We start from the raw sequence: 26,535 nt of genomic DNA, 5'->3' as shown, positions 1-26,535 counted from the left end.
TCCCATGCTCCGTCAAGTGCTGGGGTGCAGATGGATACAACACATGGTTTTAAGGGGCTTCTAGGGGTGTGAACTCATGTTCTCATGCTGGTCTAGCAAGCATTTCTCTTACTGAGCCATTTCCTAGCCCCTACACTGATTCTCAAAGTACAAAGCAGTTCTGTGTGCTCCTGAGTAACAGGAATGTACTCAGCACTTGAAATGTCACGACTGCAAAAACAACACCCAAACACAAAGATTTAGTAGGAAAAAAACGGAAGCAATGCTTTAAAAAAATTTATATTGATTGCACGGCTGAAATGATTCTGCATATATCTGAATAAAATATTAGTAACCTGGGGCTGGAGAGATGGACTAAGAGCACTGGCTACTCTTAGAGAGGACCTGGGTTCAGTTCCCAGCACCCAGATGGTGGCTAACAAATGTCCACAACTCCAGTTCCAGGGGGCCTGTCATTCTCTTCCGGCCTCTGAAGGCATTGCATGTATGGTACACTTACAGGCATGTAGGCAAAACACTGAAACACACAAAAATAATAAACACAAAACTATTAGTAACCTTTCTAGGTTTCCCTTTCACTAGTTTCCAGGCACTCTGTGTATTATAAGGTATACAGACATTCTTAGCCTGTTTATGCTTTCAACGGGTAAGTTCTTCCTGAAATTAGACGTTTTCTTATTTCAAAATGACAGGCAACCAAATGTTTCCACAGCCATCTCTTTAGCATTTGTGTACCTATGAACTTTCAGAAATTAGGAATGGAGCAGAACTAGGTCACATACACAGGATGAACATTTTTTTTGGCATCCTGTCTGTGTCTCAAGTCTCTCATCTTAAAAGGAAATGGAAATAAAGGAGTAAATGAAGTGTTTACAATGGTGTCTGTCACGTAAGGGCCAATAAACTATGCTACTATTTACATATACATCAATAAGAATAACGCCCCAAACTAATGCTGACTGGAAAAAGGGCAGGTACACTTATTATTTATATAATGAATGGTGAAACCATGCAAAACTGCACAACACTTTCATTCAGGCATTTGCTTACGGCGTTAACATATAAATGCTGGGTGCTGAAAATTAACAGTAAGTTAAAAAAATCGGGTTACTTCGTAAGGATGTAAGGTGAAAGGAGAAGGCGTACAAGCAGCCTTGAAATACTCCCTTTCTTTTCCTGGCAGCGTATACTGGGGCGCATGGATGGAAGCTAGTTTCTCTCCGTCCTGAGTCTAACTTCTTTGAATTATGAATTAACAGAAGACATTAACCAGAATGGAAAAATAAAAAACCCACATATAGTAAAGTGCGTAGACACAAGACTGCCTGGAAACATGAAGCTAAAGGCGGGTGATGGAGTTTCCACCTTGCAGAGTTACAGAGCGGAACTGGGGCGGTTTAGTGCACCTCGAGTCCGGAGGGTTTGGAAAGCAGTGCGAACGGAAGTACGCTTCGCTACGTGCCCCAGCCTGCGCCTCCCAGGCCGGCCGTCCCCCCGCAGGGCCTACGGCGTCCACACCACCAGGGCTCGCCTTCAGAATCCGGCACCCGCGCCCTCCTCGCAAGCCTCAACTTCCGCGACACCCTCGCTTTCCCTTCGAAGTTTCTCAAACGTGTCCTTCGCCTCCGGTCTGTCCCTCCGGCAGCAGCTGCGGAGACCGAGCCCTCCGCGGACTCCGGTTCTCACCCCGGTCTGGCCTCAACCTCGGCCGCGCGATCCCGCTATGCGGTGCGCCTCAAAGCGACTCTAGGCCAAGCTACTTGACGACTATACCGCTTCCGGTCAGAAACACCGCTGGCCGCGAAGGAAAACACCACAGGCCACACCTCTAGCGCAAGCGTCCGGACCGCGGGGTCTGCCGGGCATTGGCCAGTCTCTCCACGCTCCGGAGCCCCGCCTCTCGCTGAAGTCTCGCGGTGTTTCCTCCTCCCGCGGGAGTTGTTTGAAAACTCTGGCGGTAACCCCGCCCTGGATGTTTGCTGGCCAGCTAGCTGGACTCTGAGGTCAGCGGACTTCTCGGCGGCCCTGGCCTACAGTCCCCTGAGGGCCGCTGTCGTCCTGGAGCCATGGGAGCGGAGAAGAAACCGCTTCCTGTGAAGGAGGCTTTTCGTCTGGCGCAGCAGCCGCACCAGAACCAGGCGAAACTGGTGGTGGCGCTGAGCCGCACGTATGGCGCGGTAAGCGGCCTGGCCTCCGCGGGGACCCTGGTCTCTGCCCGCCGCCCCCGGGGGCTGCGTGGGAGACCCCGGGCTTCCGCCTCTGCCTTGACGCTGCGGTACCGGCTTCCCAGCAACCTGGGTTTAGGGTGTCCTGAGACTGGCCCGAGGTTTCCAGAGCTGTCAGCGGCCGGGCATCGTCTACACCGAATCCCTTCGCTCTCCGGCTCCGGTAGCCCTTTAGTCTCAGTGCATTGTATATTGCGAGGGTCGGACTGCAGAGTGATTTGCACCTGGTGATTTCCTTCGGGAAATCTACCATCAGGTTATTCCAACCAAACCCTCAGTGTAAATAGAATCCATTTACCAAAATATTAAAGTTAGGACCTGACCCCGCCTATTCCTGTTAACACCGTGCTTGTAGAGAGTGGGACCCGGGGTCGGGAACTTGGGGTGGTAAATCGTCTTGGAGTTCCAGAAAAATGGATAAGTGGACAGAAACAGGGTGTTGAGGGTGGGAAAGGTACAGCAAAAGGAAGTTGCTCGCTGATAGGAAGATCTGAATCAGGAAAGTACAAAACCGGCAGTGCTTTGAGTTATTTCTGAACAAGCTTTTTTTTACCCCAATCTGATATGAAGGATCTGGAGAATTGAAAAAAAGAACGATTTCTCCATCCAGATTTATGCTCTGTACTCTGGAACGTGCAAATTATGCACAAGTTTGTGCGGGTTTATTTCCCTTTTGGATAGTTGTTTACTAAAAATGATTTTATTTTCACTTATGTTTAGGACCTTCCGCTGTATTAGGGCAATGTTGGGGATAAAGAATTTCTATCAATGCGGTTTATGAGGAGTTTTTTTTGTCTTTCAGATGGATGATAAAACAGTTTTCCAGGAGGAGTTTGTCCACTACCTTAAATATGCTATGGTGGTCTATAAGCGGGAACCTGCCGTGGAGCGCGTAATAGAATTTGCAGCCAAGTTTGTTACTTCTTTTCACCAATCCGAGAATGAAGATGAGGAGGAGGATGGTGGCATTTTAAATTATCTGTTGACTTTTCTTTTAAAGGTATTGTGAAAACTAGCACTTTAGGGAGGAAATGTAGAGAATTGTCCATGGCTTTTGTTATTTTCTGTAGAACATCTGGTAATAAGGAAAACATGTTAATGAGTCTTTTATAGGAAATCATAACTGTCATTAAGATGAAAAGAACTCCAGAATTACATTTTTAAAGATCAGTTGGAATTCTCATATGGTTCTTTGGAATTTTTTTTGCTTTGAGGTAAATGAGTTATGACACGAAAGACATATGCTTATTTTGTAATATAGCGTATTTTTTCAGACCGAGATTATAAAAAAAATCTGTTTAGTGTGCATATGCATATACATTATAGCTTCTGTGCAACTAATGAGTTGCTGTTCTTATTGTTTGTGGTGCTAAAGATTGAACCTATTATAGGTGCTAGGCTTAAGCTGTTCCACTGAGCTAAATCTGTAGCACTGTCTTTTTTTAAAAAAGTATTTTGTTTATTTTATGTTTATACGTGTATTGCCTGCATGTAGTTAAATGCACTCCTGTCATGCAATGCCCATGGAGGACAGAAGAGGCTATGGATCCCCTGGAACTGGAGTTACGGCAGTTGTTAGCTGCCATGTGGCTGTTGGGATTCGAACCCTGGTCTTTTGCAAGAACAACCGGTGTTCTTAACCACTGAGCCATCTCTCCAGCCCCTTTAAAAATATGTTATTATTGTTTTTATGTGTATGGGTTATTGCCTGCGTGTAAGTAAGTGCACCCAAGTCCTGCAATGCCCGCGGTGGATAAAAAAGGCTGTCGGATCCCCTAGAACTGGAGATAGGACAGTTGTTAACTGCAATGTGGGTGGTGGGATTCAAACCCGGGTCTTCTTCAAGAACAACCAGTGTTCTTAACAGCTGAGCCATATCTCCAGCCCCAAAACTATTTAGTTTAGAATATTTTTTGCAGCTGTTATACAACTGTATTAATAAAATTTGTTTTTAAGTACTATATTACATATATTGTCAATTGCCTTTGCCTAGAGAAAGGAAATGGATTCGAACCCTGGTCTTTTGCAAGAACAGCCAGTGTTCTTAACTGCTGAGCCATCTCTCCAGCCCCTGTAGCTCTCTTTTTTACGCTTTACTTTGAGACAGAGTTTCTTTATGTTGCACAGGCTGGTCTTGAACTCATTCTGTAGAGCAAAGAAGCCTTGAATGTGTGGTTTTCCTCCTTCCCCAATACCTGAGATTACACCAGCCCGGCTATATTGTCACTTCTGCAATTTGGAACATACAAAGATAAAACAGTATTGATGAGTTTAAGAATGGAATGTGACTAGGATTAACTTGTGATTTGTTTTGTTTAGTCTCATGAAGCAAACAGCAATGCAGTGAGATTTAGAGTATGCCAGCTCATAAACAGGCTCCTGGGAAGTATGCCAGAAAATGCCCAGATCGATGATGATTTGTTTGATAAAATTAATGAAGCCATGCTTATTAGATTGAAAGATAAGATTCCAAATGTAAGAATACAGGCAGTTTTGGCTCTTTCTCGACTCCAAGATCCCAAGGATGATGAATGCCCAGTGGTTGATGGTATGTATGATTTCCTACATATTTTTATTAGTATAATTTTAATGTCTATGGATTTATTGCCTTTGTTTTTTTAAAAATAATTTTTGTATTTTTTGAGTATTTCACCCACCTAGTCCCCCTTAAACTCTTCCCATGCCCCCCACTCCCTCTCAGATTCTTGTCCTTTTGATTATTAGTCCTCTGTATACATACATACATTTATAAATATGCACATTTATAATGCACTGAGTCCATTTAGTGGTGCTCATGTGTACATGTGTTTAGGGCTGCCCACTTGGAATTAGATGACCTCTAAGGGAGCCAGTCCCTTGGGAAAACTGATTCTCTCTCCCTCCCTCAGCATCCATTGATTGCTTACAGTTCTTCATCTTGAGGTGGGATCACAGTGTATTTCCCCCTTCCACATTGGTATGTCAATCGGTCTTGTCATTATGCAGATCTTGTTAGGCTCTCATGCTGTAGAAATTGCATGGTTGTAGCTTAGCTATCATGTCTAGAATATATTAGCTAGCAGCAGGTATCTTGTGCCTCTGGCTCTTAATCTTTCTGCTCCCTCTTCTGTGATGTTCCCTGAGGTGTAGAGGTTGCATTAAAGGTATGACACTTAGGGCTGGTACCGCACAGTGACTTATTCTCTGTATTTGTTTGTTTTTTTTTTTTTTTTTGAGACAAAGTCTCCCTGTAGCCCCAGCTGACCAGGAAATCACTATGTAGACCAGGCAGGCCTTGAACTCATAAAGATCCGCCTGCCTCTGCCTCCCAAGTGCTGGGACTAAAGGCGTGTGCCACCATGCCTGGCTATTCTCTGTATTTTGACCGTTGTGAAACTTTGTAATAGTTCGTCTGTTGCCAAAAGAAGCTTTTAATGAGTGGTGAGAGTTAAACTTTTCTGTAAATACAAGAATACATATTTCTGATATAGTAAGAAATTACATTGATTTAGAAAACTGGCAGCAGTAGGTTTTTCTCTAGGGTCTGTGACTTCTCCAACCATGTGTACTTGACTCTGTTTACAGGATCATGCACGGGTTCCCTCCTATTGTGCAGACTTTAAGTCCAATTAGACAGTTGTTGATTATCCTGTCCCAAAGATAAAAAGTACCACTCTTGCAGCAATAGAGCTATTTTGCTCACTCTGGTCATCATCGTGGTTCGTAGGCTTCACAACTGGGTAGGCCCATTGATTGGTTTTTCTCCCTTGGCAACTTGCATAACACTTTCTGATACTAAAGACCCTAGGCTTCAGGGAATAGACTTCCAGGTCAGTTCCAGTTCAATTGCTCCATGTCCTGCATTCGAAATATATGGTGTTGTCAGCAATAGGGTCTTATAAGTTCCGGGATGCCATCAATGGCTATGGCAATAGCCTATATTGTTTTGGGAGTCTTTTGGACTACCCTGACCAACAAGTCGAAGGAAGGTTTCCCTTGCCTGGCATTGGGATTTTTTTCAGCTGTATACACACAGTCACATATATATTGTATATGTTTTTTTTTTTTTTTTTTTTTTTTTTTTTTGTCTTTTTTTTGAGGCAGGGTCTCCCTGTAGCCCCAGCTGGCCTGGAACTCACTCTGTAGACCAGGCTGGCCTTGAACTCACAGAGAACCACCTGTCTCTGCCTCCCAAGTGCTGGGATTAAAGGCGTGCACCACCACGCCCAGCTGTATATGTATTTTTAAGTAGGCTTATGAACAAATACATTTTCCTCTGGTTTTTCAGGCAACCTTAGTATTTAATTATCTCTTCCTTGCTCTCCCCCTGTTAGCCCTCCTTCCCTCCCCAGTTAAAGTAACCTCCAATGGTTACTATATTTACATATTTTCCACCCTCCCTCTCCCTGTTCTAGCTCCTCCCATTTCCCATTTTCATTCCTTTCCAATTTCATCACCCCTTCAATGTTGTTACATATATATACATATATAACCTACTGAGTCCATTTAGCGATGCTTGTATGTACATGTGTTTAGGGCTGTTGGAATTGGGTAACCAAAGTTCCAACCCACTTTTGGATTCAGCAACTTCTGTACTTGGTAAGCTTTGATCCTCTGCCCATCTCTTAGTTTTTGAGGTATTTATTTTTTCTTTCCCCCTATATAGCCCTTCTTCCTCTTTCCCCCAGTTAAAGCCGCCCCCCCCCCCAATTTCCCTCTTGGTACCACCTGTGTCTTACTTTTTCCCTCTCTCCCCAAGGTTCTTTTCTATTATTCTGATTCCTGTGGCTGCATCAGTATATATACTCATATCTATGGATTGGAAGCTAGGGTCCACAAATGAGAGAGAACATGCATTGCTTGTTTTTCTGAGTCTGGATGTTCTCATTTAGTATAACAATTTCTTGTTCATTTTGCTGCAGATTTCATGAGTTCATTCTTGGCTGCTGAATAGAACTCCATTGTGTAAATGTGCCACATTTTCATTATCCATTAATTGGTTGAGGGACATTTAGGTTGTTTCCATTTCCTAGCTATTGTGAAAAGAACAGCAATAAAACACTGCTGAACAAGTATCTCAGTAGTAGGATATTGAGTCCTTTGAGTATATGTCAGGGAATGGTATAGCTGGATCATTTGGTAGATCTATTTTTAGTTTTGTAAGAATTCTCTACATACTAGATTTCTGTAATGACTGCACCAGTTTGCAATTCTACCAGCAGTGAATATGGGTTCCCTTTACCCACATCCTCGATAGCATTTGTTGTCATTTGTTTTCTTGATCTTAGCCATTCTGACTGGGGTAAGATGAAATGTTGAGGTAATTTTAAGATCAATCAAAGGATATTGAATACTTGTAAAGGTGTTTCATAGCCATTCAGGTCTGTAGCTCATTTTTCAATTGGTCATTAGTTTTCTTGATTCTTTGTTTTTTGAATTCTTTGTGTATTGAAATCATCCATCAGCTTTGTATAGCTAGCAGAGATTCTTTTTAACTTCATGGGTTTCCAGACTCAAATTGATTGTTTCCATTGCTGTATAGAAACTTTTTAGTTTAATGATGTCCCATTTGTCAGTTATTAGTCTTAATTCCCAAGCGAATAAGTCTGATTTAGAAAATCAGTTCCAGGCTGGAGAGATGGCTCAGAGGTTAAAAACACTGAATGTTCTTGCACAAGACAGGTTCAAATCCCAGCACCCACATGGCAGCTAACAGCCATCTGTAACTCCAGTTCCAGGGGATCCCACGCCCTCTTCTGACCTCCGTGGGTATTGCATGACATGGGTGCACTTCCATACATGTAGGCAATACACATATACATAAAAAAATAAAATTAATAAGAAATGTGAAAAAGAAAGTCATTTCCTCCACCTATATCATAGGTTACTCCTGTGTTTTCTTCGTTTGTTTCAGGTTTCACATTGAGGTATTTGGAGTTGATTTTTGTGAAGGGTAATAGATACACATCTGATTTAATTCTTCTACATGTAGAGATCCAGTTTTCCCAGTACCATTTGCTGAAAATGTGTGTATTTTTGGCATGCTTGTCAAATATCAGGTGACTGTAATTGTGTGCACTTGTGTTTGGGTCTTCTGTTTTGTCCCTTTGATTTATTTTATGTGTCTGTTTTTGTGCCAAAATCATGCTGTTTTTATTACTATAGCTCTATAATAGAGTTTGAAATTTGGTATGTTAATCCCTTTAGCATTGCTCTTTGTTCTCAAGATTGCTTTGGCTATCCAGGGTCTTTTGTATTTCCTTACGCATTTTAGGATTTTTATTTTTTCCTATTTCTGTGAAGAATGTCATAGAGATTTTGATTGGAATTGCATTGAATCTGTAAATTTCTTTTGGTAAGATGGTCATTTTCACAATATTAATTCTTCCAGTCCATGAGCACATGAAGTCTTTCCATCTTCTAGTGTCCTCCTCAATTTCTTTCTTCAAAGACTTGAAGTTTTCATTGTAAAGCTCTTTCATGTCTTTGGTTAGGTTTATTCCTAGATATTTTATTTTTGAGGTTATTGTGAATGGGAGTATTCCATGATCACTTTCTTTGACTATTTGCTTTTGGTATATAATAAGGCTAGTGATTCTTTTAATTTTTTTTTTTTAGACAGGGTCTTCCTGTAGCCCCAACTGGCCTGGAATTCTCTATGTAGACCACAGATATCAGCCCGCCCTGTCTCTGCCACCTGAGTGTTGGGATTACAGGCTTGTGCACCACACCTGGCCAGTTTTTGTAAATTAATGTATCTTACCGCTTTGTTGAAAGTATTGATCATCTCTGGAATTTTTCTGGTGCAATTGTTTGGATCTCTTAAGTACAGTATATCATCTGCAAAAATATAATTTGACTTCTTTTTCAATTAGTATCCCTTTAATTTCCTTCTCTTGGCTTATTGCTCTAGGTAAGGTTTCAAACACTATATTGAAAAGGAGTGGAGATAGTGGATACCCTTCCCTGGTTCCTGATTTTAATGGGAATGCTTTGAGTTTTTTTTCTATTGAAATGATGCTGGCTGTGGATTTTTTGTATTATAGCTTTATTTATGTTGAGGTATGTTCCCTTCAGTCAGATTTGCTCTAGAACTTTTCCATGAAGGCATGCTGCATTTTGTCAAAGGCTTTTTTGGCATCTCTTGAGACGATCATGTGATTTTGGTCTTTTAAGTTATTTGTGTGGTTTATTACATTTATTTATTTATTGACTTACGTATGTTTTTAAAATGTTGTATTATTTTTATTTTATGTGCATGAATGTATTGCCTGCATGTAGGTAGGTACACCTGTGTCATGAAGTGCCCACAGAGGTCAGAAGAGGGCATCGGATCCCCTGGAACTGGAGTTATGTTGGTTGGTTAGCCACCATGTCAGTGCTGGGAATCAAACCTCGGTCCTCTGCAAGAACAGGCAGAGCTCTTAACCACTGAGCCATCTCTCTAGCCCCTGACTTATGTATGTTGAACCATCCCTGAATCTCTGGAATAACGCTAACTTGATCATGGTGGATAATCTTTTTGATATGTCTCTGCATGCAGTTTCCAAGTATTTATTGAGAATTTTTACATTTATGTTCATTAGGGATATTGGCCTGTAGTTTTCATTCTTTGTTGTGTCTTTACCTGGTTTTGGTATTATAATTATGCTGGCTTCATAAAGGAGTTTGGGAGTTCTCACTGTTTCTATTTTTTGAATAATTTAAGGAGTATTGGTTGTAGTATCTTCTTTGAAGGTCTGATAACATTCTGCTGTGAATTTACCTGGATCTGTGCTTTTTTTAGTCAGAAGAGTTTTTTTTGTTGTTGTATTTTTAATTTATTTTTTTAATTTTTTTTTATTTACGTGTACGAGTGTATTGCCTGCATGTATATGAGTGCACCTGTGTCCTGCAATGCTGCAGAGGTCAGAAGAGGGCTTCCGATTCCCCTGGAACTGAAGTTAAGGATGGTTTGTGGGTGCTGGGAATTGAACCTGGGTCCTCTGCAAGAGCAGTCAGTGCTCTTAACCGCTGAGCCATCTCTCCAGCCCCTAGTCAGAAGGTGTTTTTGTATTACTGTTTCAATCCCCTTATTTGTGTGGGTCTACTTACCTTGTTGCTCTCTTCTTGGTTTAACTTTGTTGGTTTCCCATGGCTTCTCTGTATTCCATTTCTATGTTAAAAAAAAAATTTTTTTTTCATATCCTTTGCTTGAGTGGTGCAGTTCTACTTTGCTTTCAGATCTTGGTGTCTGTTTTCTACTTGATTCATTCTGCTGGTAAGACTTGCTCCTGTCCTTCCTAATTGACTTAGTACATTTTTCAGTTTTATCTTCCATTTCAGCTTGAGTTTTTGTCAGTATTTCTCTTTCCTGAATTCAGTTTACAAATCGTGAATTGCCATTTCATTCAGCTGTGTATTTGTGTTTTCCTTCAGTCAGGAGTTTATTTCTATTCTCTTTGAGTTTGTTGAAGTGTTTGTTCATATGTTCTTTGATCATTTTTATGATTGTTCTTTTAAGTTCTGTATCCTGGGGTTCCTCTGGGTAGTTCTCACTGTAAAACATTTATATAGAACTGGTTGGATTTGGAGAGAACATAATTATCTTGGTTTTGTGTATTTGTGTTTTTGTGATGTCATCTGAGCATATGGACTTCAGTTGGGTGGTGTGTCTGATAAATTCTGCCCTGCCTTCGTTGAGCAGTTTGGTTCTATTTTTATTGTTGTAGCTTGGTTGATTTCAGATCAGGTGTGAATAGTTAGTTGGTGTGTGCTTCGGATTCCCATTTTTAATTTTTATTTTTGGAGGTATGGGGTGATTTCTGGCAGGTCCACTGTGGAGTGGGCAATCATAGCTAGGCCTGTGATTGTGGAGATAGGGATGAGGTGCACAGGGTGAGTTACACCGGGCTGGTTCAGAGTGCGATTTTTTTTTTTTTTTTTTAAAGAATAAGCAACCCATTTGGGATTTATTGCATTTAAAGAAGGCAGATCATTGAAACAGTAGGTAGTAGGTATGGTAAATACAGTAAGAAAATAACTTTAAATTTCAAACACAATAGTCAGTCAAGAACAGAATTCAAGAATAAGCACTGTAAAGGCAATAAAGTAATAAAATTAGTGCTTAGTTAGTTATGGGGCAAAAAGCAACTGAAGTCTATTTCATAACAGTTTACCAACTATATCTGAGGACTTAAGTTACTTTAGCAAATATTTTTAAAACAATTAGAACAAAACTAAAAGATATGCTAGTGGTACATAAAAGCCTTCAGAAATTTCAATTTTAACAAAACTGGAAGTGTAATCAAAGAAAGTGCACTTAAAGCTGTTTGCCAGCAATTAAAAAGTAGCTTCCATGCTGGAGGTGTAGCTCGGTGGTAGAGCCCTTGCCTAGCATGTGCAAGGCCCCGGTTCAACCCTAGCACCACAAAAGAAAAAAAGAAGTTGCTTCTATTTCTTTTATTAAATGAAAGTTTTCAAAAACAAAAGAGCATAGTAATAACACAATTCTGAAAATTAAAAAGAACTAAAAACTCTTTGTATTTTCATCTACTTCCTTCTTTTAGTGGCTTCTGTAAACCCTCACTAGTAGTGAATGTTCTTTTTTTTAAAAAAAAAAAACATGATTGCCATTTTTTAAAAATTCACATTAACTCCATAGTAGAGATGTGATGTACATGCACGTGTATATGTGTCTTAATAAAAACACCACTGAGTATAAAAGTCTTCAAACAGTTATTTGTTCTTCTCACAGTAGATATGTCATCTCCTTCTCACAGCAGACTATCAATAATTGGACCTAAATTGATGAGAGTAGTTCTGCTAGAAAAGAAAAAGTGAGAAAGTTCACTACACATTCTGTGTATATCAGAACAAATGTACCCAAACTCTTCAGAACTAGCGACACTAATCCACTTGTACCTTCTAACAGTGCTTATGTGAGGCACCAAAACCTAAGGTAAACCCAGCAAATAGCTGAGTCTTCAGACCAGTCTGCCTGGTGAATGCCAGCACAGAAGAGCGGGCCCCACTTCTGTATTCCACCAGCAAGTAGGACATAATAGGCAGTCCTGTTAAATAGGAAACAGGGTAGGACTGAAAGGTACATCAATCTGGATCCACATGTTTCTCATAACTGTGCCCAAGTGCACACATATGGGGTGAGGGGCTTACAGTTCTAGTCAGTTACATTTTCATCCAACTTATGACAAACTTTTTCTCCTCCAACTGTATATACTAAGCAATTTTTACATCTTAGCAGATACATTTTTTCACTACAAAAGCTGTTATTTCCCAGTACTAACATTTTGTGAAGTAGTGAAAGTTAAGCAAATGGTCCACTTTTTAAAACATGATTCAAAGTTAACAAGCAGTATTAAAGCTGCTAGGAAACAACTTTGGCCTTAGATTCTTACTAGGTTCTTAATGTTATTTCCCTTAGTGTTGTTCAGGTGTAACAGGTTTAGAGTATGACTGCTTTGCTTACTTAGAAGCACAGGGCACACCCAATTGACAATTCTTAAACCAGAATTGGGCCATTCCATAATAGAGCCAATCGTGCTGCGTACTGGCTAGATGCTTTTACATACGTTGGGAGTAATTCTCATAAAGGAATTTGACCCCAGCATCAGCTGTATGGAGTGACAGTGTTAGGTGGGAAGACTGAAAATGGAAGCCTGAATCTCTATACCTTGAGAAAATGCCTCTGACGTCAACACAAAGAAACTGTCCCACTGGATCTTTGTTAAATACTAAATCTTTCCTCGGAGCTAGTCTCAAAAGAGGACTGCTACAATAAACAACGTAAACATTTTAAGCTATGCAGATTTGTTTCCTAAGAATTTATCCAGCACAACTTAAACTGTCTACATCAGTGAATCACTTAATTCAGTGTATTGAAGAGCATGTAAAACTACAATTTCATATTTACATCTCAAGAGGCCACATGAGTTTATCTACTACCCTTCTAAATGATGAAGTCTTCTGTTTGATACAAACCTACTGTGTAGTTCACAGATTTACTGTGTGTAATCAACTCTTTTAATAGAAAGTTTCACTTGAATCTATTTTGTAGTTTAAAAAAGACCTACTTGAACATTTGTATTAGCAATGTTAACCTGAGAATCAGAAAAAAAAGGTGCAAACAGTATTTCCCTTTGGCACAAGGACAGTGGTTGGTACACTCCAGCTCTAGGTAGAGAGATAATGCTTGGCTGCCTCTGCTACGTTGTGATTCACATACTCCTTCCCAGCCACTTTTTGAACTTACTTGAACATGCAGAAGACAAAAAGAAGCAGTAAGAACTGAATGTGTGGTTGAGTTACGTGTACTTTGCTTCTTTCCAAGTTCAGAACTGTGGAAGTAGACAAATAATTTATCCTATTGGGCACTGTAAGAGATTTTAATAAGACCCAGAAGACACACTTTATTTATGTATTTTTATTTTCATCTTTTTGAGACAGGGTCTCCCTGTAGCCCCAGCTGTCCTGGAACTCACTATGTAGACCAGGCTGGCCTTGGTCTCACGAGATCTGCCTGCCTCTGCCTCCCGAGTACTGGGATTAAAGGTGTGCGCCACCACGCCTGGCCCCAGAAGACACACTTTAATTGGGGGCAAAGACACTTAATTTAAAATAGAGCAATCAAGGAGAAAGCCAGTGATAAAAGTTTTTATCTTTTTTTTTTGTAAATAGCTGTTAACAGTTCTAGAAACTTCTAAATGTTAATCTGGTAAAGACAGACAATTATAACAAAACAGACACAAGAAGCACAGATAGCATATTCACATTAATTCATATATAATTGCTATCATTAAATGCAATTTCTGCAAAATTTGTTTCTGATTATGATTGGTGGTATAAAGAAAGGGAATTTGGTAGCTGGGTTCTTTTCACTAAAGATGCAGACAGCTAGCAGAATTAAGTCCCTAGTCCTTCGATCTAACCCTTACCCACTGTGGTCTGGCTCTTGGTACAGAAGTCCTGGCAGCAGGATGTGTACGTCCCACCAGTAAGGCTTTATCAGTGTCACTGTTCTGTGCACTTTGTTAAAACTACTTCACCCTCCCCAAACTAACGTAACTTGGGGAATATTTGATGAAGGTGGTAATTTAATAAGGAACATTACTAAATCCAACGTGATTTTCCATTGTAAACATTAAATTTTTAAGGTTTCAGCTGCATATCTCCTGAAATAAAATTTCTCTTTAACCCTTGTCCTCCTACTTTTATCACTGTGCTTCATTAGGAACATGATGGAAAAAGGTTTTGGCAAGAAGCCATTCGAAAACAATATAGAGTATTTCTAAAGTATTGACTTTTTTCTCTTTTACATATCATTCTTTTACATTTTTCAAATGCCAGATGTTGCTTTTTGTATTTTTTCTGTAGCCTCCTAGTAAGCATTGCATATTTTTAAAAATGTATTTTTTGACACATTAAAAATTATATATATTTATCACCTACATGGTTTGATGTATACACTACAGAAGAGCTAAATGAGTTAATATATACATTATTTCATGTACTTATTAGATATTCCATATTAATGGCGTCTGTTTTGAAAAATGCAACAGAGTTGTAGGCACAGTAGTCAGTTACTTATGGCTCTGCTTTGTAGAGAAAGGTGTATGAACTGGTCTGCACTCTGCAGATACTGTGCTAATTCTTCAAGAGAGCTTGTCTTTTCTCCTAGATGGAAAAGAGACAAGACCTTTCTGAGAATTCACAAGCACAACCTACATGTACAAATCAACCTGGTTTGAATGCTGGATCTAGAATATGCACATAAGTGATGTTCTGATCTGGAAAGTGGCCCCTCTTTCCTGTCTCTTCTGGTTGGCTGCACACTTGCAAGGTTCCTGTGCTTTCCCTCCCAGTACCACACCAGAGTGCATCTTTTTTTTTTTTTTGGTCTTTTTGACACAGGGTCTCTGTAGTCCCACACCAGGCTGTCTTTGAACTCACAGAGATCCACCTGCTTCTGCCTTTTGAGTACTGGGATTAAAGGCATGCACCACCATGCCTGGCTTTTTGTTTGTTTGTTTGTTTGTTTGTTTGTTTGTTTGCAAACAGCATGTTTTGGGCTTAGTCCTAGAGGACTAAGTGAGGAGACAGAGGCATGGAATGTGTGGGGTTCTGTCACCAAGCTGGTCCAGAGCCAGCTCAGTCGTGGCCTCATCCTGCAAAGTAGGTGGCTGTGAGATGGCGATGGTAGTTTCTTTTCCTTTGTCTGTCTCTCTTTCTCTCTCTCTTTTATCCTTTTTTTTTTGGTGATAGGGTCTTCGTCTGGCCCCAGCTGGCCTGGAACAAATTTTGTTTAGTCTTTTGTACTTTGTTAATTTCTCAGTAGTTAAATTTTGGGTGTGTTTATGTGTGTGTAAGTGTGCACATTCATGTGGAAGCCAGAGGTTGATGTCAAGTGTTGTCCTCCATTGCTCTCTACCATTGTTTTTGAGACAGTGTCTCTCACTGAACCTGTAGCTTACTATTCTATTAGATTGGCTGGCTACCCCTAGGAATCTGTTTCCTCCAACCCCAGTGCTAGAATTTTAGGTATACTCCACTCTACCTGCTGCTGGGGCTCAAACATAGCTCCTTACGCTTGTGCAGCAAGTACTGTACTAACTGAGCCATCTCCCCAGCCCAGCAGTTGAATTTTTAATTAGTGTGCGTGTGCAGAGGGGGTACCAAAGTGTCAACCATTCAACAACTTAAAATAACAGATTATCAGTCCCTTTTCGGGTTTTGTTTTGCTCATTTTTTCATTCGTTCTTTTGAGGCAGGGACTCTTGTAGCCTAGCTGGCTTGGAACTCGCTATGTAGACCAGGCTGGCCCCCATCTCACAGAGATCCGCCTTCCTCTGCCTCTTGAGTACTGGGATTAAAGGCAAGCGCCACCATGTCCAGCTATCAGTCCTTTCAAATTCTGCCTTGCTCTTGCTGCTGTTGTATTCTTTTCCTTTAGAGGTAATAATTACAGTGAATTTTGAGTTAATTATTTATATAAAAGTTTAAATTTCACATTTGTCTCAATATTGTTTTACCTACTATTTTTTATGAGTCATGCTGTATTTCTCTGTGCCTTTTTTTTCCCCTGAAAATTATGTCTCTAATTTTAGGATTCCTCCAGGATGATACATTTTTATTTTTGATGACATTAAAGCATTCTGTTGTACAGAGTTAGCAGTATATTCTTCATTCTAATGGACCCTCTCTCTACTTATTGATAGTTACTTAGTGTTTTTCTTATACAAGACTTTGATTGGTACACAGGTTAAAGGAATTTGTAGTGTTTATGCTCAAAGGTAACTTTATTAGTGTAGGTAAAGTATTCTACAAAACAATTTACTAATTAATATTCCCAGTAACAGGGCATAAAAGCATGCATTGATCCATATCCTCTTCAGTGTTTAGTTTTAGCACATTTTAAAATTTAGTGATCTCTCTCTATTATTATCCATCTTAATGAATTTAGCAACTGGTTATCATGCATACATTGCTTAAGAATGGTGTTACATTTTGAGAAATGTATTATTAGGTGATTTTTATTATGTGAAACAGCCTAGAGTATTTTTATACGAACATGGGATGGTAAAGTTCATTCGCTCTGTGTGAATTGTACAATCAAGAGATTCACTAAATATATCTGAGGCTGCTGCCAGCATAACCTGGTCTATGGCATACTCTTACACTCTTTTGTAGTTAACTTTTTAAGTAGGAAGAACATGTTCTTAAACAATGGTAGAAGTACAGTAAATACATAAGCCAATAACAGCTATTTGTTACTCTCAAGTATGTATTATACATAACTGTATGTGCTGTATTTTTATATAGCCTGGAATATAGTGTTTGTTTACATCAGCAACTCTACAAACACATTAGTAATGCATTGCAATATATTACCACAGCTAGGACATCACTATGGTAGGAATTTTCAACCCTGTAACAGACTGTTGTTTATGTGGTTTGCCATTGCCCAAAACCTTATATATGTGTGACTTTATGTTTTAGATGGAACATTGTTTCACTGTCTTTTGTCATCTTTGGTTAAGCAGAAATTTTAGAATTATCAGTCTGTGCTCTTTTTATTGGCACTTTATTGGCACTTTTTATTATTTTAAAAAAATCCTTACTTGAGGACTGGCAGATGCCTCAAAGGCCTGATGACCTGAGATTCATCTCCAGGACCCACACAGTGGAAGGAGAGAACCGACTCCTGCACTGCATTGTCTTGTACATTGTCTTGACATGCACACACAAAGACACACACACAAAATGTAATTGAGTGCTCTTTATATTTTATGTGGAAATGTTTTACCCCTGCATGTACATATGTGTACCGTGTGTGTGTGTGTGTGTGTGTGTGTGTGTGTGTGTGTGTGTGTGTATGGTGTCCTTGGAAGCCAGAAGAGGGTGTTGGAGTCCCTGGAACTGGAGTTAGGTTGTGAGCCACCATGTGGACACTGGGAACTGAACCCAGGTCCTCTGGAAGAAGAGCAGCAGGTGCTAATATATATATATGTTAAGAAACAAAGAAAAAGAAAAACCTAAGCATAAAATACTGGGAAAATATGTGGTGGTTTAATGAATCTAAATCTGGTGGTATCACTGTTGCACAGTGAGGTAAAAACAGACATTGAGAGTAACTGCTTAGCAAACTTTAAAATTTGGGTTAGTGAGATGGCTAAGCAGGTAAAGGTGCATGCTACCAAGCCTGATAACCTGAGTTTGGTTCCTAGAACCTACATCGTTGTCCTCTGACCTCCACATGTGTTTTGTGAAGCTTGTGTACACACACACACACTCTCTAAATAAAAGAAACTAAAAAGTTCAAAATCTTTTTCTACCCTTGGGTTCATGAAGATAGTCATATTTCGCTTTTCCATGTAGGCATATAGCCCACTTATCTTTTAGACACTTTTCTGTTTCACTGTTCTCTGTATCCTTGTCAGTTTTCCAGTCAACTCTTAATAGCTTTGTACTTTTTTTTGGTGTTAAATGGTATGCATAATAATGTGTGAAGCCTCTTTGATAGTCAACATGAGATTGATAATAAAGCTAGGGATAGTGTGAGAAATACTGAATAAGAAATGGGCTTTGTTTCTATGAGTAAAGGCTAAAATGATTGATTTCTTTTTAGCAGTCATGAACAAAGTTCTGGGGCTGGAGAAATGGCTCAGCGGTTAAGAGCACTGACTGCTTTTGCAGAGGACTCGGGTTCGATTCCCAGCACCAACATGGCGGCTACGAACTGTCCTTAACTCCAGTTCCATGGGAATCCGAAGTCCTCTTCTGACCTCTGTGGCATTGCAGGACACGGGTGCGCTCACATACATGCAGGCAGTACACTCATACACATAACATAAAAATAATAAATAAAATATTTTTAAAAATTAAGTTCTTTCATAAAACTATCAGCTTAAAATAAACTGCCTACTCTAATGAACTATCTCCTGAGTTTTAGGGTTTTTAATTACTTGTAACCTTCATTCTCAGTATGTTTAATAAGTTGTCATTCTGTTCTTTGAAGGGAATTTGTTTAAAAAGTTTTCACCTAAAGTATAAGACTAGTGTTTAGTATTCCCATTATTTGAAAAAATATAAAATATCAGAATATGAATTCTTAAGACTGTTAAAGAATTTCTTTAGTGTTAAAATGTATTGCTTTATTTTTAGCATATGTTACCTTGATTGAAAATGATTCAAACCCAGAAGTTAGGCGGGCAGTGTTATCATGTATTGCACCATCAGCAAAGACTTTGCCAAAAATTGTGGGACGCACTAAGGATATAAAGGAGGCTGTCAGAAAGCTGGCTTATCAGGTAAATAAGTTCAATGTCTTCTGTAGATATATTTTTAAGAGAGAAACCATTTCAAGGCATTTTTGAAAAGTACTTAGTGACATAATGATTTTTCCAATTAGGACTTTGAAAAATATAGGTGATTTAGGTAGAATATTATTGTATTAAATGTATTAACATAGATTTTTTTTAAAGAAATTCTGGTTAATTATCTAAGATGAATGCTGTATTCATAAATAACCTATACATTGTATTGAAGACATTGATCATCTTTTTCTTGTCTTCGTAAGGTGTTAGCTGAAAAGGTTCATATGAGAGCTATGTCTATTGCTCAGAGAGTACTGCTTCTTCAACAAGGTCTTAATGACAGATCAGGTAAGATACAGATCTTTGTAAACATTTATAGATTTTTGAGGTCAGTCAGATTTGATTGGATTAGGAAAAAGTTATAAATTAGATTGAATAAGGCTGTCATTTCCATAAATTTGATGAAACATTTTGGGGCACTATATAGTAAATATAGTGTGAAAGATCTTGGAAATTTGAAGGAGCAAGACATTTCTTTCAGACTTCCTGTGCTTTACAGAGGGAGAAACTTGTAAATTCTAGCTAGCTAATTCCTGTCAGAAGTCTGACAGAATCTCTTTTTATCCTTTTTCTTTCTTCAAAAATACCATTCTTTTTTGGCTATAGCCCAATATGGTTGTGTTCTGTGCGTCAGAAACAATTAGGAATGATCAGACCAATATAAGGCCCTATGCTCTCATCTGTTAGACTAGAGAATCTGCTTTCAGAAAGGATGTTTTAAAGATGCTCTCAAGAGGCCATGAAGTCTCAATTTTGCTGTAGCAAGAAAGCCAACTTGAGTTTGAACAGTGTTAGAGGACTGACCAGGATGGATTTAAATGAAGAGAAAAAAGTTTGATTAGTAAAATATGTTAAGATTTGTTACAAAGAACAATCATGTAATAAGATGACGTCAGTCAATAAAGTGAAATAATGGGTGTTATGTGTTCTGGTGCTTAGTGAACTCAGTGGAGAGATGATAAAATTTTTTGATTAGGCTGTGATACAGGTTGGGCATTTTGTGCTGAATTTGTCCCATTTGTATTTTGAAGTTAGCATCACTATGACTTTGTAATGTCATTGTATCTTTTTCTTTAATATGCTTTGTCCTGCTTATAATCTCTATTTGTATTATAAGTGTCAACTTAATGTTAACATTGATCTAAAAACAAAAACTGGGGAGTCTGTTGTTTACCTATTTGAAATGACTCACCAGATGCTGTGAAACGAGCAATGCAAAAGCACCTTCTCCAAGGCTGGTTGCGTTTCTCTGAAGGAAACATCTTGGAGTTGCTTCATCGGTTAGATGTGGAAAATTCTTCTGATGTGGCAGTCTCTGTTCTCAATGCCTTATTTTCAGTGACTCCTCTCAGTGAACTGGTGGGAATTTGTAAAAACAATGATGGCAGGTATGTAAAGATTTCATTGTTTAAATTGTACAGAGAAACTTCTTCAATTTAAAATTATTTTTTCCTCTCTGTGACTTCAGATTGTATCACTAAATTTTATTTGTTCTTTTCTGTACTCTTAATAAATGCAAAACTGTTATACATTACTTTAGTTGTACCCTTTTACTTTTGTAACTTTGAGTTTTGCCTTGTGACTATCATGAGAACATACCCAAACATACATCCTGGCTATGTGTTGGCTCATTTGGAGCTTTGTCTTTTTCAGTCTAAGTAGTTTTTCTTTAGGTAGGTAAATTAATGACTTTGTAATTAGAAAATGGTGGTTATAAATCAAACTGCTTCTTTCCATTTTTGTTCTATTTTTTAACTGGATGTAAAGATCATGCTTTCTCTTATTCTCTCCAAATGAAGGAAACTGGTTCCAGTAGAAACATTAACTCCTGAAATTGCTTTGTATTGGCGTGCCCTTTGTGAATATTTGAAATCAAAAGGAGATGAAGGTGAAGAATTTTTAGAGCAGATTTTGCCAGAGCCTGTAGTGTATGCAGAGTATTTACTGAGGTAAAAAATTTTTCCTTTGATTTGAACTATACTTGAGTTGCTCTGTGTGCCAGTCTCCACCTGTTATTCAAAGTCATGCTTGGTTGGGAATAAGCTAACAACTCTATTTTGTACATACATATGTGCATTTAGTGTTTCTGAAGAATACTGTCTGTTGATTAGTATACTGAAAGAGTACAAAATCAGCATGTTAATAACTGTATGTTATTTTTTAAAGACTTAATATCTGGTTATGAATATCATTGTGTAGTGATAATGATGTGTTACTTTCTGAAAATGGTTGGCAAGCTTATTCTGTGTGCCAGATAATAAGTATTTTAGGGTCTACGAGCCTTACCATCCCTGTTACAGTGACACAACTGTGCCATGAAGTGCAAAAACAGTGGAATATAATATGTAAATGAATAAAATTTCACTGAACTTTATTTGAATTTTATCTAATATTCATGTATAATATAACAAATTTTAAAAATTGTGTTTAGACTGTCAGCTATACAAACACAGGTAGCATGGCTGGATTAGTTGCGTGAACTGGTTTCAGATGCACAGGCTGAAGTTGTATGACCCATTTCATTGCCATTCAGAGGCAGGCAGATCTCTTGAGTTTGAGGCCAGCCTGGTCTACAGAGTGAGTTCCAGGCCGGCTGGGGCTACAGGGAGACCCTGTCTCAAAAAAGACCAATAAAATAAAATAAAATAAAATACAGCATGTAAATACTTTTTTCTGGGTTTTAAAAAATTTTTTTTGATGTGTAAAATTATATGTTGGTACATGTAAATCTATTACAGTTTTTTTTTTTTGCACTGTTGGTAGTCAAACCTAGGGCCTTGTGCGTACTGTATAAGTGCTTTTCCATTCTGCTACATCTACATTATTAATTTTGCTTGTTTCAGTTATATTCAGAGCATCCCATTAATTAGTGAAGAGCAGAGAAGTGATTTTGCCTTCATTGGAAATTTGATGACAAGAGAGTTCATAGGTCAGCAATTGATTCTAATTATCAAATCTTTGGATACCAGTGAAGAAGGAGGAAGGTATGTTAAAATGCTAACATTTAAGCTAATTTACTCTTCTAATTTCATTATTTTTTAAATTACCTTGGTTTAATATTTAAATGATACTAATGCTGATCATAGTGAAACTAAAAATGATGATAAAGACATTCTATGTGTTTTTTAAAGAATATTTTTAATTTGTTATTTAACAGTTTTATACATATATGTGATGCATCTTCATCATGCTTATCTCCAGTACCCCTTACGCTCTCTCTTTTTTAAAAAATAATCCACTGAGTCCAGGTACTATTGCCTGTATGTTCATGGATGTGTGGTCAGTCATCCATCAGAGCATGATGTACCTACCAGTAGTCATACCTCAGAAGAAAAGTGACTCTTTTTCTTCCAGCAGTCATGAATTGCCAATAGCTCCTCAGCTCCCCTCCCGCACCCCATCCATGCTGGAATGTTGACTGGCTTGATCTAGTGCAGATAACCGTAGCTGCTGTGAGTTCATGCATGCAACAGCCCGTGTCCAGAAGACAGCACTTCATTCTGTTCCTCTCCATCCACTGGCTGATTTCCTGGATTTACATACAGTTTGTTGCAATAGGATTAAATATATCTACCCAAAATCTCTAAAACTGTTCTAAAAAGTTTTGCTTTCTTGTATATTTCAGTATATTTGTGCATATATAGTTAATGTTAGGATATGTTCTGAGAAATGGGTTGTTAGCTGATTTTGTTGATGTGTAAGCATAGTATATACTTACATAAGGTTATATGGCATAGGTCAGGTGCTCAGTATGGTCTTTTGGTTCAGTCATGACAAAACATATATGAGATTATTACAAATGTAACTTATAACAAGAAATATGCTAAGTATACTCTACAGTAATGGCAAAACATGTAGTGTGGTAAATACATGAACCAGTAATGTGATTATATGTGCTGTATTCCTGTATAGCATTGTGGGTTTGTTACACCAACAGAGAAGTGAATTGAGGCACAACATTATGGATAATAATAATAATAGCAATAATACATTAGATATTTTTCAGGTGCATTACAAGCTATGGGACCATCATACATGTAGTCTAATGTTAACTTGGCACATGATGGCATATATATATGCATGTATATAATGTATATAATTCTAATACAATTTCTTCAGTATAAATAATTTCAAATTTTTAGGTTTAAAGTATTTGTTTTAGAGAGTATTTATTAAAGGTCAGAGGGTAGTTTATAAAAAGATGTTTGTAGAATGAGTTTTTTTTTAAACCTAAAGTCTGTGTGTATGTCAATCAGAAGAATGGAAATGTTAGGGATAAATGTATTTTGGACTGGTAAGATGGCTCAGTGGGTAAAAGTGCTTGCTCCCAGGACTGGCAACTTGAATTTGATCCTTGGAACTCATGTGATGTGGTGGAAGGAGAAAACGGACTGTAACTCAGCCTCTGATTTCTACACTTACATCAAGGAATGCATGTGCACACACACATCCACACACACAAAATAGTGATATTTAAAGTTAAATAGATCTTTTTGATTCCAGGAAACGACTGCTGGCTATTTTGCAGGAGACTCTTATTCTACCCACAACCCCAGTATCCTTAGTTTCTTTTCTTGTTGAGAGACTACTCCACATCATCATAGATGATAATAGAAGGATACAAATTGTAAGTATTTTTCCTTATTTTTGATAAAGATAAGATCATTGACATCAAAGAGTGCCCTAATTTTTCTTTAGAACTTTGTGTTACTTTTCTGTTGCTGTAATTAAAACACCATGACTGAGGCAACTTATAGAAGAAAGAGTTTATTGGGCTTATGGTTCCAGAGGGATGAGTCCATCAGAGCAAGGAGGTATGGTAGCAAGCAGGCATGGCAGCAGCAGCCCAAAGCTGAGTACTCATGTCTTCAAACAGGCACTGGAAGCAGAGAGAGAAACAGGAAATGGGGCAAGGCTATGAGCTCTTAAAGTCCACTGCCAGCAAAAGTGCGGAGCAGGTTGGGGAGGAAGTAACAGGTGGGATGAGGTTTTGCTCATGAGGCAGTGGGTTAAGCGTGCTGAAAGAAGGCTCAAGTTATATATTCCTCAGTTGTGACTTTGGGTTTAGTAATTAAGTAAGCCTGTTTCACTAATCTGAAAAATAACAAGCCTTTTACTAATGCACATAAAGTGCTTGGTAAATATAAAACTAAATATAAAAATAAATTTCAGTCTCAAAAGTGATCCCCCCCCCCCCCGGGTTAGTCAGAGGAGACAGATTTGTATTGCATTTTTCATAAAATCATGTAACTTACCTGCAGATTAATTTCAGAGCTTAGTTTGTCCAGTCTTTCTGCATTTGTGCTTACACATACATCTTTTTTCAATATTGCCAGTTAGGGGTTATCTAGCACTGACTGGCCGGGTATTCTTACATGGGAGGCAGCCTTTACTGAACCAGTCAATTCCAACCGTTCTGAAAGGAAGGTCCTTTATGCTGTCATTATTTGTATTGTGTACTAAAGGGAAGAAGAAAAGATACAAGGTTTTTAAAATTAAACCCCACAGAGTTGAGGAAGGGAAGCGATAAGGATTTAAGGCAGAAAAGTTGATTATAGTATCTAGTCTTAGGGCATAACATTTCATTTTTTCAAATACTATATGAAGGATAATTTATCTTTAATATCTGTGTGACTATTTACATTCCTTAAATTCTAAAAACTTTTAGTCAAATAATACATCTGACTGAATTGTTCAGTAGTATTGTCTAATCTTTGTATTGGATGCTGTCTTGCTGTGAGCAGATACGTGATGTGATGGTTAATAATTACCAATTTGATGAGATTTAGGGTCACTTAGGAGACAAACATCTGGTCACGTCTGTCAGAGAATTTCTAGATTGGGTTCATTGAGATGGGAAGAGCCACCCTAAATTTGGATGGAACTGTTCCATGGGCTAGAGTTGTAGACTGGAAAAAATGAGCAAGTGCGCTGAGCACCAGCTTTCTGTGCTTCTGACTGTGGGTACAATTTGTTTAGCTACTTCATGCTGCTTCTACAGTGTTCCAACCCATGATGGACTGTACCTCCAAACTATGAGACAAACCCTTAAGTTGCTTTTGTCACAACAGTGAGAGGGAGGGAGGAACAGAAGAAAGGAAAAGGAGGGAAGAAGGAAAGGCTTGTTTTGACTCCTAGTTGAGGGTACAGTCCATCCTGTTGGGAGGCATGGTAATGAGAACATGATTGTGACTGACTGTGATGGGCTCGGAGAGGAGGAGGCAACTGGCTAGTCACATTTTGTCCACAGGAAGCAGAGAGAGAGGCTCTTGTGTTCAGCTCAACTCCCTTTTTCCTTCTTTTTTTTTGGTCTTTTTGAGTCAGGGTCTCCCTGTAGCCCCAGCTGTCCTGGAACTCACTATGTAGACCAGGCTGGCCTTGAACTCACAGAGGTCCTCCTGCGTCTGCCTTCTGAGTGCTGGGATTAAAGGTGTGTGCCACCACGTCCAGCCCTTTTTCCTTTCTTACTTAGTCTAGTACCCAGTCCATGGATATTGATGGCCTACATTCAGATTGGGTCTTCCCTCAGTTAAGCCTCTCTCAAAAGACCCTCACAAGCATGTCCAGAGGGGTGTCTCTTAGGTGATTCCAAATCCAGTCAGGTTGAAAATTTAGATTAGCCTGGATAGCTCAGTTGGTAGAGCATCAGACTTTTAATCTGAGGGTTCAGGGTTCAGGTCCCTGTTTGAATGCTCATTTTGCTGGGCTTGGTGGCGCATGCCTTTAATCCCAGCGCTTGGGGAGGCAGAGGCAGGCAGATCTCTGTGAGTTCAAGGCCAGCCTGGTCTACATAGTGAGTTCCAGACCAGCTGGGGCTGCAGGGAAACCTTGTCTCAAAAGACCAAAAAAAAAAAAAAAAAAAAAAAAAAGGTAGATTAACCATCATAAGTCTGTTTTCAAGTTGATGAAACACAAACACATCATTTTAATATCACATTGTTCCACTTCTGGCCCCTAAAGTTTCATGTTCATCTAAGGTGCAAAATGCATTTAATCTATCTCTTAAAGTCCCTAAAGTCTTAACAGCTTCAACATTTTTCTTACTTTAAAAAATAATATCTTTTATTTTTATGTGTATTAGTATATTGTCTGCATGTATGTAAGTGCACCAGTGTCATGCAATACCCATGGAAGTCAGAAGAGAGCATTGAATTCCCCTGGAACTGGAGTTAATAGATAGTTGTTAGCCACTGTGTGGGTGCTTGGACTTGAACCTGGGTCCTCTGCAAGAGAAGTCAGTGCTCTTAACTGATGAGCCATCTCTCTAGCCCAAGTTTCAATATTTTTCAAAAGTCCAAAGTCTCTTGTGAGATTCAAGGCACTCTGAACTGTGAGCCACTATAAAATAATAATAATTAAAAAATTACTGAAAAGCTTTAAATATTGCTAGATACCAAATGTTCCAAAAAAAAAAAAAAAAAAAAAAAACCCAAAAAAAGGCTTGTTTTTTTTTTTTGGTT

General features: G+C 38.7%; 1 protein-coding gene and 1 non-coding gene across 3 annotated transcripts in view; both read left to right on the top strand.

Moving 5' to 3' along the window:
• Window positions 1–1,929: 1,929 nt before the first annotated feature.
• The window catches only part of Ncapg (non-SMC condensin I complex subunit G), a 53,618-nt gene continuing 29,012 nt past the window's right edge, over window positions 1,930–26,535 (top strand). For both annotated transcript variants that reach the window (XM_029560514.1, XM_008826860.3), the window contains exons 1-9: window positions 1,930–2,177; window positions 3,028–3,225; window positions 4,545–4,773; window positions 18,864–19,009; window positions 19,279–19,363; window positions 20,271–20,463; window positions 20,875–21,024; window positions 21,919–22,059; window positions 23,579–23,702. In XM_029560514.1, the coding sequence (XP_029416374.1) occupies window positions 2,067–2,177; window positions 3,028–3,225; window positions 4,545–4,773; window positions 18,864–19,009; window positions 19,279–19,363; window positions 20,271–20,463; window positions 20,875–21,024; window positions 21,919–22,059; window positions 23,579–23,702 (1,377 nt within the window). In that variant the 5' untranslated portion in view covers window positions 1,930–2,066. The remainder of the gene's footprint in view (window positions 2,178–3,027; window positions 3,226–4,544; window positions 4,774–18,863; window positions 19,010–19,278; window positions 19,364–20,270; window positions 20,464–20,874; window positions 21,025–21,918; window positions 22,060–23,578; window positions 23,703–26,535) is intronic.
• Window positions 25,695–25,767, top strand: Trnak-uuu. The gene has a single exon. It is a non-coding gene; the product is annotated as a tRNA-Lys (tRNA).

This window comes from Nannospalax galili, unplaced genomic scaffold, assembly GCF_000622305.1.
Source record: "Nannospalax galili isolate Female #2095 unplaced genomic scaffold, S.galili_v1.0 scaffold271, whole genome shotgun sequence".
Taxonomy (NCBI): domain Eukaryota; kingdom Metazoa; phylum Chordata; class Mammalia; order Rodentia; family Spalacidae; genus Nannospalax; species Nannospalax galili.
The sequence above is the reverse complement of the archived record's forward strand: the minus strand, read 5'-3'. Positions and strand labels throughout refer to the sequence as shown.